This window comes from Echinops telfairi, unplaced genomic scaffold (genome assembly GCF_000313985.2).
Source record: "Echinops telfairi isolate 266 unplaced genomic scaffold, ASM31398v2 ScPeMD7_41;HRSCAF=154, whole genome shotgun sequence".
Taxonomy (NCBI): domain Eukaryota; kingdom Metazoa; phylum Chordata; class Mammalia; order Afrosoricida; family Tenrecidae; genus Echinops; species Echinops telfairi.
The window spans coordinates 1,718,868-1,731,728 of record NW_022103939.1 but is presented as its reverse complement, the minus strand read 5'-3'; the positions used below and the strand labels follow the sequence as shown (position 1 = coordinate 1,731,728).

Here is a 12,861-nt window from a genome sequence, read left to right as displayed (position 1 = left end):
GCAAATGTTTTGAGAATGATGAGGGCAGCCAATGTACACATGTGCTTGACACAATGGGTGTATGAATGGACTGTGATGAGAATTGTACGAGCCCCCAATAAATAATAATAGAAACAGAAAGACCTGGGCCCGGCCAGTTGACCTTGCTCTGGACCTGACCTGAACTGGTCCCGGGGCAAGTATCTCTTACTCGTTCCATGAAGGAATGTCTTCTCTGGCTTTTTGAATGTTGATGGGGGTCTTTTCTTTCTGACTCATTATTTGTATTTTTGTCTTTATATTATTATTATTATTTTATCCTTACCACCTTATTTTGATTTTGTTTTTTATTGTTTCTTTTGGGGTTTCCAAGTTTGTGAAGCACAGGAGGAGTCAGTCCATAGTGATAATAATGGATGCAATAGTGTAAGGGGGTGCAGGGATGGAGAGTGGGGGAAATGGAGGGAAAGAGGATTTCGGGAATAAATATTGAAGGGGGGAAGTGCGATGGAGCACTAGAACTGATTTTGATTGCACAACACATTTTAAAGGTGATTTAACCACAGCAGGGGCGGAGAGGGGGCTGTTCTAAAATTGATGTGGTAATGATTGTACAATTCTCCTCGATATGAATGAACTATTGAATTGCATGGTATGTAAACTATATGCCAATACAACTGTTGGGGGTGGGGGAGAAAGAACCATCTGGAACTTTGTGTCCCAAAATTGACAGTTTTAAAAACTCCATAGAGTATATAGTTCAACTCTACATGCACGAGAATCACCATGCTTATTCTATGAATGTACATAAATGTTCCTCTTCCTCTCTTTCAGTGGGATCATACCTATTAATCCAAGTATTAATATAGGAAGCACTCCCTGCATAAGTCTCTCCATACTTTATTATTATTACTACTGGGGATCCCAAGTACAGTATAGAACCACCACCCCCCTCATTCCATGTATTTATCTCAAAGACCAGAATTGCCTGGGGTTCAGCCCCATGCTGGGTCTGGGAAAAGGTGAGCTTGGATAACATGGAGGCCCAGCCTACAACACTAACACTCACCCTGGAGAGCTCCTGCTCATACTTGCCTATGAGCTCCTGGGCTGTCCTCTGTAGCTTCTCCAGTTGCTGCAGGGGGATGGCATTACTGGGCAGGTGGACCACACAATGACATCTGCCACCCTGATCCACAGAGCCTGGCATTCTTTCCACCAGCTGTAAAACCAATATTAAGCAATTTGGAAACATAAGGCTATCCCTACTGCAGGGTGCCTGAGAGTTGCTCTCCATACAGGGCAGTGGGGAGTCTCTGTCAGTGTTCAGACACCCCTCTCTGCCTTGGATTTGAGCCACCCTTCCTATGATTTCCTACATTAGAAATGAAGGCCCCTCCCAGTACGTTATCAGTACAGTAGCACACCTGTACATTACCTCCTGCATTGAACGAACTTGACTACCATTCTCAGAGCTGGTCGGCAATTTCCCCTGGGGGATCTGTGGGAGAGAGCAGAGCTGTTCTGAAGAGAGATGTGAAGGGACAGACTGTAGGGCTTCCCTGCTCTACTGGACACCTACTAAAGAGGCTTGGTAAATGTCTATAAATTCACATCGCCATGAAGACAACAAGGGCAGAGAGTTCCCGATTGTCCAAGAAGGAAAATAACATCAACAGCACCCCGGAACACCAGAGTCTGGATTGATATTTAGCATTTGCAAGAATATAGCAAGGCATAAATGTGACTCATATTTTATTGTTTTCTAACAGAAATTCTGAGAATCTAAACTAGAAATAAAATCAAAGTCATTTTCCTGAGTCGTATGCTTAGTGAGTGACCAGGTCTTGAACTGCCTCTGTTCTCTAGATCGCATGCTCCCACGTGAAGGGAACGACAAGGCGAAAGCTCTGCCAGGGGAGGATGTAGTGCTGGCCAGGTGGGAGGCAGTTTCTTCGTATTAGCTAAAGAGACTTGAGGTGGCAGGAAGATTTTAGGGCTGAAAGATGCAGAATTTGGGGGTTCGTTCCCAGCCCCCTTGCCTGGTCTCTTACTAACATTCTCACTCAGTGCCCAAACCCACTGAGTATAGTGCTGGATTGCCTGAGGTCTAATTCTGACTCTGACATTTTTTTAATTACTTAATCTCTCTGTGCTACAGTGCCCTAATCTGTACAAAGAGGGTGGTAATGGCACTTACTGTTTTCTTTTGAGAATTATAAAGATAATATTGGTAAAACACTTCAACGTAAATACGCAAAGATCCACACAAGTGGACCAATAAGCAAATCATGATAAAGGGAGAAATGATTGATGTTGTCAAGCTTTTCATTTTACTTGGATCCTCAATAAACACCCACTGAAGCAGCAGTCAAGAATTCAAGCCACATTTTACATTGGACACACGTGCAATAAAAGATCTCTTTAGAGTCTATAAATGCAAAGATGTCATCCTGAGGACTGTGGTGTACCTGACCCAAGCCAGGATATTTCCAGTTGCCTGAAAGCTGGACAATGAAAAAAGAAAACAAATAAGAATCAATATATTTGAATTACGATATTGGCAAAGGATTTAAATATGCCATGAACTTTCAGAAGAATGAATAAATCTATCTTGAAACAAGTACAGCCAGAATCCTCCTTGGAAGCAAAGATGGTAAGCCATGTTATGTATGAGGAGGTACCAGGTACCAGCACATCGCGTTTGGGAAAGTAGGGAGTCAGTGCAAAGGAGGGTGTCCTTCAATGAGACAAATTGGCACAGTGGCTGCAACAATCGTCTGAAGCATCGAAATGATTATAAGGATGGCACAGGACCAAGCAGTGTGTATTGTTTGCACATCAGGACATTATGGGGTGGAACTGATTCTACATACCTAATAACAACAAAAACACTTAAGACCATGCCTTTTTGCGATGAGCCTCATTTATATCAGCTATTAAAATCCTATGCCAACCTACCTCTCCATCACCATTTTGAAATGGGATGAGTCAGTGGGAGATAAAATACTCTTTCTAAAACTCTTAATTGGGACTGAGACAACTGAGTTTTCTTTACAGGTCTTTCAAAAATTAAGATACACGGTGTCTATCATTCTCTGCGAAATCTCACCCATAGCTTCTCTGGCACTGGTGGCTAATCTGGCCATATCTTCAACCTGATACACCAGATCACGAATTTAGCCTTGCAGACATCATGCGGCGGAGGTGGCTGATTACCTTTACCTTTGTCTTCCCTCTTCTGTCTTATATCCACCCAAGGTGGGGGAAATGAAAACAAGGAAAAGGTCCTCTCCTTTTGCTCTCCCTTCCTAGGTTTGTCCAATTCCACTCTCTCCCAGTACCTAGGAATTCTTGAGGAGACTCAAAGCAGTGAGAGATACCAAGCCAGCGCAGAGCAATGAGCACTGCCCTCTGTTTGCTCATGACCCGTGTTCCCCACCCTGCCCCACCACCCCTGTCTGTACCTGGGATTGTCCTGGGAGCACCAGGAATTGCAGCAGGAGGCTGGCCAAGAGAGCTGTGACAAGCTGCATCTTGCATCTGCTGTAGGAGTCGAGCGAGTCTTTGGATTTCCCTTGGCTTTTATCTAGAGTTCTAGTGAATGGCCTCAGCAGGAGGGGGCACAGATTACAACACCTGGAAGAGCTGAGCACACACGAGGCAGAGAAGAGGGCGGATGGGAGGAAAGAGGGTTGTGACAGACTGGGGTCTCCAACATGGGGTGGAGGCTAGTTTCTCACCACAAACAGTATCTTTCCCATCCATCCCCAAGCTGAGATTTACCCCTGCCCAGCTGGGCCCTCCTGTCCAAACAGATTAAGGCAAACCCGAGACATCCTGTGGGGGCCTTTCGATGGGTCCCTTTCAAGGAGGGATTATAATCTTTCTCTGACCTTTAAGGGAGCAGATACTCTAGGAGGAAATGTAACCTTACTTGCTCAATCTCAAGGACAGAAGCCATTTACTTAGCCATAAAAGTTTGGATGAAGGCCAAAGAGTATATTGGGGGTGGGGGGTGGAGGGAATTGCTTCATCAGCCCTATACTGGCAGGCTCTCTTAGATACCCTCACTTGACTCAAGCAACTTGTCTCTTCATTTATCCCAGGCATTCAATGATTGTAGGCCATCCCACTACTCAAGAGCTTCTGCCTATGTGGGGTCTTGGTATCAACAATCTCCATTGCCTGTCCTCTAAGAAACTCCATCCTAATACACGCGAGCCAACCGTAGGAGGTTAGTTATAAAGCCTCCAATCCCCTGCATCTCACTTGGCCAATCCCCGCACAGAAGCAAGGGTTTAGTTCCTGAGACTTAGAAAGGGAGCTAAAAGTCCAGCCTTGTTAGTGCTGGCTGTACTGAGCAGCTCTCCCCTCCTCGGTCATTGTTCACGAGTGTGTCTCAAAGAGTGGAAAGTGTTACATTCAACCAAACACCTAGAGGGATATCAGGGTTTCTCGGAAGAATGGGTCCTGTAGTGTTTCTGGTGGGATATTTGGGCTCTGAAGCCCTGCAATCCATACCCTTTATTCTGGTCCTCCTTCTCATTACAACCTGAACTTCATAAATTATGAGCACATTACTCATCTCATCCTTTAAAGTCATTATGTTAACAAATGCCCAAGGTAAAACCCCATATTTCACATTCTAGGCCAAAGGACTAAGCTTAACAGAAGGTGTGAACCTAGGAAGGCTTAGTTCAATAGTGCAACTGGTTGACACAGTCGACTTCAAACAAAAATGCCAGCCATTCAAGTCCTCCCAGAGGTGCCCCAAGAAAATGAAAGGTCTATCAGCCAATAAAACCTGACAAAGAGCACAATTCTATTCAGGACATGGTCCTCCTGAGTCAAATTAGACTCAAGGGCAACTAGTTTGGGGCTTATATGAGAAATCTTACCCTTGTCTCATTTTACATAGCCTTACCCTCGGGCATTGAAAGGGGCCAGGAATCCATTTTACATCAACCCTTCTGGCCTGCCTTTGCTGGCGGCCATCAGGCCCTAAGGATCAGGGAGGCAAGAAAGAGTGAATTGGGGAATGCCAATAGCATGGAGCTGGGAGCCTATCTGGGATCAGTATCCACCTGGTGTCACTAGAGCTACTGCGCTTACTCTGTGGAGGAAGATCTGGAAGGAAGGAAGGAAGGAAGGAAGGAAGGAAGGAAGGAAGGAAGGAAGGAAGGAAGGAAGGAAGGAAGGAAGGGTAGAAAATTAGAGCACAGAGTTTGATCATTGGCGCTGAGCACATCTTCCCATATTTTTCCCTCTGCAACCAGTCGGCAGCACTAGTTGGAAAAGCAGAAGTCTCCGCATCTGGACAAAGTGAGGAAAGAGCTGACGAAAACCCACAGGGTTGTTCTCTCCATCTCCTCCCACGGTCCCTGAACCTCTGAAGTTCTCAGTAGGAATCACCCAGGTCAGAAACCAAGTCCATTTCCAAAATATGTCAGAGTGGGGTAGCATTCTGTTTTATTCCCATGTCCCCGTTTCCCCAACCCCTCCTCAGTCTTCATCCCTCCCACATCCATGGAGTCCCTTCTCTGTGTCCAACACTGGACAAAGAGCCCACCTCAGCACTGCCTTCCTTTCATTCATCTGATCCTGGCTGTGCCCAGCAATGGAAGCATCACAGTTTGGGATGTCCAGGCTGCCTGACGTGGGCTGTATTCGGTGTCTCCTTGTTTATCGCCACCCTTTTCTATCCATGTTTAAGAAAGGTGGGAAGTTCCATACAGACTTAGAAAGGGCAGGAAGAGACCAGGCACAGGAGACTCAGGCAAAGACAGGTCCCTTCCATGGGAACTTTTCCCTGTGGGGGGAACAGGGTCAAGGCTGAGCATAGGACCATCTAGAGGCCAATGATAAAGAAAGGTCTTGGTCAGAGCTCTGTTCGGCTGAGTCTTGCAGCACAGCTTGGCCATCTGAGGGCACCATCTGGTGGGCACAGGACATGTATTCACTCCTGTGGGTTGGCCCCCCCAGGACCCACATTCCGCATTGCCCCTGTCCAACATAATCTGAGCAAGTGCTGGAGGCGCTGGGTAATCTGCCGGGTTCGCACTCCATAGACCACAGGGTTGAGGGCCGGGGGGACCACCACATAAAGGTTAGCTAGGAGGATGTGGACGTGGCCAGGGACTGTGTGTTGGCCAAAGCGGTGTGTCAGGAAGGAAAAGAGGGCAGGAGTGTAGAAGAGAATGATGACACTGGCATGGGCCACACAGGTGCCCAGGGCTTTGCGGCGGGCCCCGTGGGACGGCAGGCGGCACACAGCACGGAGAATGAGGGCATAGGAAGTGCCTATGAGCCCAAGGTCCAGGACTGGAGAGAGCAGTGTGGTGGCCAGACCATACCAGATGTTGGGGCGGGTGTCGCCGCATGCCAACCGAGCCACACCCATGTGCTCACAGTACGTGTGGGGTAGGGCTCGCCTACCACAGTAAGGCAGTCTTTGGAGTAAGGCCACAGGGGGGGCCATGACACAGGCACCACGGGTCACAGCAGCTACAGCCACGGTGCCCACCACACGCTGAGTCAGCAAAGCAGCATAGCGTAGAGGTTGGCAAATGGCCACATAGCGGTCCACTGCCATGGCCAGCAACACTGAGGACTCAACAATGAAGGCCACATGGGCAACAAAGAGCTGAGCGAGGCAAGCCCCAAAGGAGATCTCACCAGACAGACCCCAGAGCACCGCCAAGGCTTTGGGCACTGTGGACGTGGCCAGAACCAAGTCAGCAGCTGCCAGAAGCCCCAGCAGCTGATACATAGGTGACCGAAGTGCCTGGTCAGCTGCCACCAGCCCTAGTAGAAGGATGTTCCCTGTCAAAGCTGCCATATATAGCACCAACATGGGCACAGAAAGCCAGGCATGCAGTGTCGCCAGTCCTGGAACCCCCAGTAAGACAAAGGGCCCAGGTCCAGAGGACGGGACAGTCCAGTTGAGAGCAGTCAGTGCAGGATCCCACTCCATCTTCTGATCCCCTTGGCTCTGTACCTGCAGAACATAAAAGGGAATCAGGAGCGCCCACCGGCTCGATTGGGAGGTTACATAGATGGAGTGAGGGTTAGCGCTTAGGATGCAACAGCACTTGCAGAGCACCCTCGTTGTGTACGGTAACACCTGTTTTGCATCGGAGTAGAACTGTGACCCCTCGTGATTTCAGCAGAAGGTTTTCCAGAAATTCCAGCAGACTACCAACCCTTTCTTTAAAGGTATCTTGGATAACCCCGAGCATCTAACTTTTCCATTAGCAGCTAATTATTCATCATTTGCGCAACCCTGGATCCCAGGAGTCTGAATCAGCTCCACACTAATGTTTTGTTGTCTTGTTTTCTTCAGCAGTAGATTCCCTAGCTGTCTTGTGAGTGTGCTAGCAGTCCTTCCTATATGCTGGATCAAGGAATTGCGGTGTTTAAGTAGTTAACACATTTTCTCTAGGTCACACACCTGGCAAACAGAACAATAGCAGTGCCAAAAAAACCTCATCGGACCTAGGCACATAGGGCTTGCATGGTTTGCTTTTGCCGGGTCACCTATCTCAGAGCAAGGCATTTGTAAGAGTTAAGACTAACCCCTGGGACTGCAGCACAGTTCCTGTGTTGCTTCTACCCAAGAGAAGGTGCAACTCAGAAGAAAGGAAGTTTTCAACTTGGTTCATGAATAATCAACTAGGCTACAGTTCCTCTTCTGAGAACCTTGGCCAAATGTCACCTTATTACCTTACATCGGATCTTCCAAACATTACTTCCACTCCAGTGGGTGCTGAACATTGTCTTCACAGGGATCCTGGTCTTCTGACATCCCTCCCCCTAGCTCTGGACCACTAGACATGCATCCTTTGCCGAGTAGAGACACCCATCCTTTGGAGAAGCTTTTGGGTCTCTCTGTCTTTGAAAAGATCCTTTGGTTTCTTCTGAACTAAACCTAGATACCTGTACTGGGAAAGTGCTGATACCCACTAAGCTCACAGCATCACAGTTAGACTGGAGAAGTGTCCGGAATCAAACACCACAATGACAGTGACACTGGTGGTGGCCATGTTAAAAAGGTAGTTGTGTGATGCTACACTAACCTGGTTTTAAGTGGCTAAAGAAAGTCTGGGGGAAGGATCTAAGCTAGAGAGAGCTTTTCATGTACCATCTGAGAGTATCTTGAATTTCATGCGGGAGAGAATCTGGGGTGCTCATCTCGTCTGGAGCACTAAATAACCAGAAGCAGATGAGTAGAAAATAGGTCTGGTCCTGAGTGAGGCCATGGTGCCCCCTCCAAAGTCCCAGCCCTCTTTGTAGCACTCCCAGGGTCCCTTCTCTAGCACACCCCACCTCCTGAAGAGTACAGCCAGGGAGGAAGCCATATTGGATGTTCCCACATGAAAGTCTTATTGGTTTAGAAACCAGAGCCTCCTTCTGAAAGATGAGACTTTGTCTAGCCATGGGGCCAGTCCCTGCCTCCCTTACAATGCGGGCCCTAGCATCTCTGATAGACCTTGAGAACATCCTGCCAGGGCCCAGTTCACCACAGGCCTTGCCTGCACCAGAAAAGGAGAATGTCAACTCACTCCGTCTGGGAACATCTCTCCTGAAACCACAAGGCAAGCACAGCTGTCAGGGGCCCCATGAGGGAGGGTACAGGCACTGCTAGTAAACTTCCTCTTGGAAAGAGTCCAGGGATAACCTCCCATCCCTACCACATCCACAACCTGTGCTTCTCTTGCTGTAAGCTCCTACCATGGACTAAGTCAAGGGGAGGAAGGGGGAGCTGACGACCTTCTTCTCACCTTCTGTTGCTGGCTGGTATTCTATTATCCACAAATATATCAACACCTTTCTCCTCCTTCCACTACAACACATTGTCCCTACTACTGGTATCCCAACCTTGTTTTTCTCAGTTCATCTCATCTCCAGGCCTGTGTGAGACTTGAGAAAAACAAGGTTGGGATACCAGGTCAAATTTTCAAGTCAAACATTCAGCAAGAAAAATGAAGATGGGCGAGTACAGTGGGGTTTCTGCTCTTTCATGCTCCTACAAACAGACCAGGTCCAAGTCAGCATTGTAGACTGATACATCTCCCAGGTAGTGGCACTATTGTAATGACCTCAAAGCATCTTACAGGATCCAAACCTGATTCCTCTCACTTATTAGACATTTTCTTCTTGGCTGAAGTAGAAGCTGTTTCTGTATCTGTTTACAAGTATTGGGGGTACAGAAGCTTGGCTGAACCAGCTGCAGATTTGTCCTCCACCTTCAGCTACCTCCCCCACTCCTATGGTCTTCCCAGCCAGCACTCATATAAGGTCATTGCCGCTCTCATTTATCTGTTGAATCTGCTCATCCTGTTGAATCTACCCTGGATTCTAGGATAGAACTCAGTGTGGCTTGTATGCTGTGTCCTGCTTAAGAGGCCTGGAGGGCCAATGTATTTTCCCCACAGGAAATTTTAAGTGCAACTGGAAGCATTAAGGGACAACAGGGAGTATAATGGAAAAACTTCAGGACCCTTGGGCCATCTATTGAATCTCAGATTTGTTGCTTTGGGATGTATCTCTTAAACACTCTGAACTGTGACCAGAATACATGGTTCCTACCCTAGTTTTCGTCCCTAGCAGGAGGTAAGGGTAGAAGTAAGGTATGGCTCAATATTATATTTTCTTGCTCTTTTGTCCGGTCTGCCACATAGTTAAGATCTAGAGTGGTCTCTGGAAACAGATTATTCAGGTTTTGGATAAACTACACAACTTCTCTGTACTTCAAATTCCTCAATCATAAATTAAAGAAGAATAAATACACCTATGTTATAGCACTTTATATCAATTGTAAAAAATAACATAATTTAAAATCATTAAATGTGATGTAACCTCAACAGTTTCGTGGAAAGATGGACCTGAGATCATAGACCTGTAAGTACTCTAGAATAGTACCTAAAACACAGCACAGGCCCAACACATGTTCACTGTTATTGTCAATATTATCTTTATCTTTATCACTTTGTTCGACCTTAAAGTCCATTTCTCTTGAACCCCTTTCCACTACTCTCTCAATTCAGACGGAGTTGGGAATTGAACCAAGGATGTTTCAGACAAGAATGGTTCTGAGTTTGAAATAAAATTGGCTGAGAGAGTGGCTGAAAGATTGAAATTCAATTGAAGGAAGAATTGTCTTTTTCAATAGAACCAGCAGAAGGAGATTGGCCACAAGACTGTTTCTAAACAGCAGATGGTAATTTTGTCAGAGAGAACATGTGAAATTTGGTGGATTTTATCTCCTGAACCCTACTCTTGATCTTCAAGCTCCACTGTCCACATCATTCTGACACTGGATTGGGAAGAGAAAAAGAGGAATGTGGTACCTCTGCCCCAGTTCTCAATGTTGGCCTTCCACTGCTGGCCACTGCGCACCTCAAATTTTGTTTCTGAGCAGCAGCAGCAGCTCATTTTGATCAGAGCATAGAGGGCTTCTAGGGACATCTCTTCAGGAACTGGTACTTTTAGAGAGAACTTTAGTGTTCATTGTGCTCAATTTGGAAGAAGAAAAATGTGTAGGGGCCAGAGAGGGTAATCTTGGCTCGGGTGCAATTGGCATGAGCTGTGGATTCCTGCAGGCGATGGTCAGGGAACTCTCACCTTGGCTGTGGAGGTGAGAATAATAGCCCAAAGCAGGCATCCAGTTCCTCTGCACCTCGTCTTGCTTCAGTCTCGGATATTCCAGTGTGTCCATTCAGCAGTTGTTGCACCCAGGAACGGGAAGCTCTGAAGATACCCCTGTGATAAGCCTGGGAAAGAACAGGAATGAAGGAGAAGAATTTATGGATCTCTTCTGAACCCCTGGAGGAGGTGAGGGACTGGATCAAGCAGCCCCTGGTGGCAGTTGAAAAGCTGCTAGTCGCAGCTGGGAACTGTTAATGAGAAATTAGTAGCAGCCTGTAGTCATCGCTGCTGACGTTCCTCTATTTCAGGTTATGTCGCTGACACACTCAGAGCCTAATCATGGATAGGGTCGAAGCTGAGAGGGCTCTCAGGACAACAGAAGCCCGGAAGCACTGAAAGGAATAGCAGTGTACTGAGATGGAGACATGCTTCACTCTGTACACATGACAAGTCCATTTGACATCTGAAAGGTGACGGTCAGTGTCTTTGATGACGCTTCTTAAGCAAAGCTTTCTGCTAAAAAGCTTTAGAATCACAGCCTGATTCTAAATCTAATGAGTGTGATCAGAGCTACACACTCAGTGTGTAGCCTTGATCAAGTTCCTTAATCCATCGGATCCATTTTCCCTCTGAGCAATGAGTATTAATGAATATAGTTTTCCAGGAGGTGTTTGTAAGAGGTGCATGCGTAAACTACCTAGCAGGGTGCCTTGGCTATAAGAGGACCTCAGAGAATTAACGCAACATGACCCACATTTCTTTGTCTTGGAAAGAGTCGGCTTGAAGATGCGCTCTTAGCCAGCTGAGCTATATGCTCTTCCTATATAGGGCCACTATGGGGTCCTTATAATAGACATTGTTAGTTACACAACATTTCCTGTCCCGCGTGATGGCATCCCATCCCATTCAGAGGCACACAACAGAATGTGATAATTACATATAGTTCACAAGATGCCATCAACAATTAAAATTTTTTTTAAATCTTAAATTAGAGTGATTTTTTTTTCTGTTGACACAGAATCATTCAAAATTTACCAGGAAACAAATAAACAGAAAGCAATCTGCTACTGTGGATATTTACTTTTGATACTTCAGAATAATCATAGAACTGAATTCCATGCTGGAAAAATGTTTATGGGGCATATGAATGTGTGTGCACAAACACACACCCATCGTCATCTAAGCTCTGTGGGAACAGTTACTGTGATGTGGCCCAGAGACCAAAGCCACACGCCCGTTGTGCAAACGGGATGACTTGCTTCCGGAATGTCAGTGAAGAATCTAGCTTGCACCAGTTCTCTGACAACCTACACCCAAAGCTGAGCCCCCAGATTCTCATCCCTGGAACAAGATGCACTGGCAAGCCAGAGCCGGCCGGCCCTTTAGTCTCTCGTTGATAGGTGTCATTGAGTTGGTCTAAGCCATAGCGACCCTATTAAACACAACCAAGTGCAACACTGTATGATCCGGTGCCATCCATCCTCTTCAGTATCTCAAAACCAGCCCTGTGCAAACTGTGAAAATGTACTTGAGAGAGAAAACAGTCAAACAACATGGAGGAATGGTTACGAAGTATAATGTAAAAGACTTTCTTCTCCAAACAAAACCACTTTTTGGAATAATAGAGGCTGACAGAGGAGAAAGAAAATTGAAGACATTTGGAAGGATGAGTGAAAGAATCAACTTTTGTTTAACAACAACACCATGTTAGGAAGATGTTAAATGAACCTACAAGATAGCTGTGACCATTATCAACCCAACTCAGAGAGCTTTAGAAAAAGGTCTCATTTCATACTCTTTGTGAAGTGTGGAACTAGAATTCAAGGCCATTCAGTTTATACTGAATCCCAGGGGTCCACAGAAGAAGGAACAAAAGGAAATGCTTAAGAAATAATCTTCATTAAAAACAGGACAGCTGTTAGCCAATTTTTCAAATTTAGGAATATTGACATAAGCCAACTTCATCGATGTTTCTCATCACTGACGTTCTCATAGCTAAATCCTTTTAAAACGCTGTGTTCTCTCCCCTGTTCCTTCTTTCTATTCTGAAACACTTCATCTTCAATATACATGACACCATCTTCACTGGTCCCCTGGGCTTTAATTTACACATAACTTTTGTTCATTATAATTTCAGAGCAACAAAATCTTATGTATATAAGTTCTCTACATTAGCCACTTCTATGCATACCTTTAATTATTAATGTGTAAATATTCTCTTTTATATTTCCT

General features: G+C 46.0%; 2 protein-coding genes across 2 annotated transcripts in view; both read right to left on the bottom strand.

The window, feature by feature from the left end:
- Positions 1 to 3,515, bottom strand: part of LOC101660437 (olfactomedin-4) — a 9,418-nt gene extending 5,903 nt beyond the window's left edge. Inside the window, exons 1-2 of the mRNA XM_013008425.1 lie at positions 3,447 to 3,515; positions 1,049 to 1,201 (exon numbers count right to left, since the gene is read on the bottom strand). Of these exons, the coding sequence (XP_012863879.1) occupies positions 1,049 to 1,201; positions 3,447 to 3,515 (222 nt within the window). The remainder of the gene's footprint in view (positions 1 to 1,048; positions 1,202 to 3,446) is intronic.
- Positions 3,516 to 5,938: 2,423 nt separating this feature from the next.
- Positions 5,939 to 6,955, bottom strand: LOC105979886 (olfactory receptor 52D1-like). Its single transcript, XM_013008426.1, has one exon. It carries the CDS (start codon positions 6,953 to 6,955, stop codon positions 5,939 to 5,941), a length of 1,017 nt encoding a protein of 338 aa, XP_012863880.1.
- Positions 6,956 to 12,861: the final 5,906 nt, after the last annotated feature.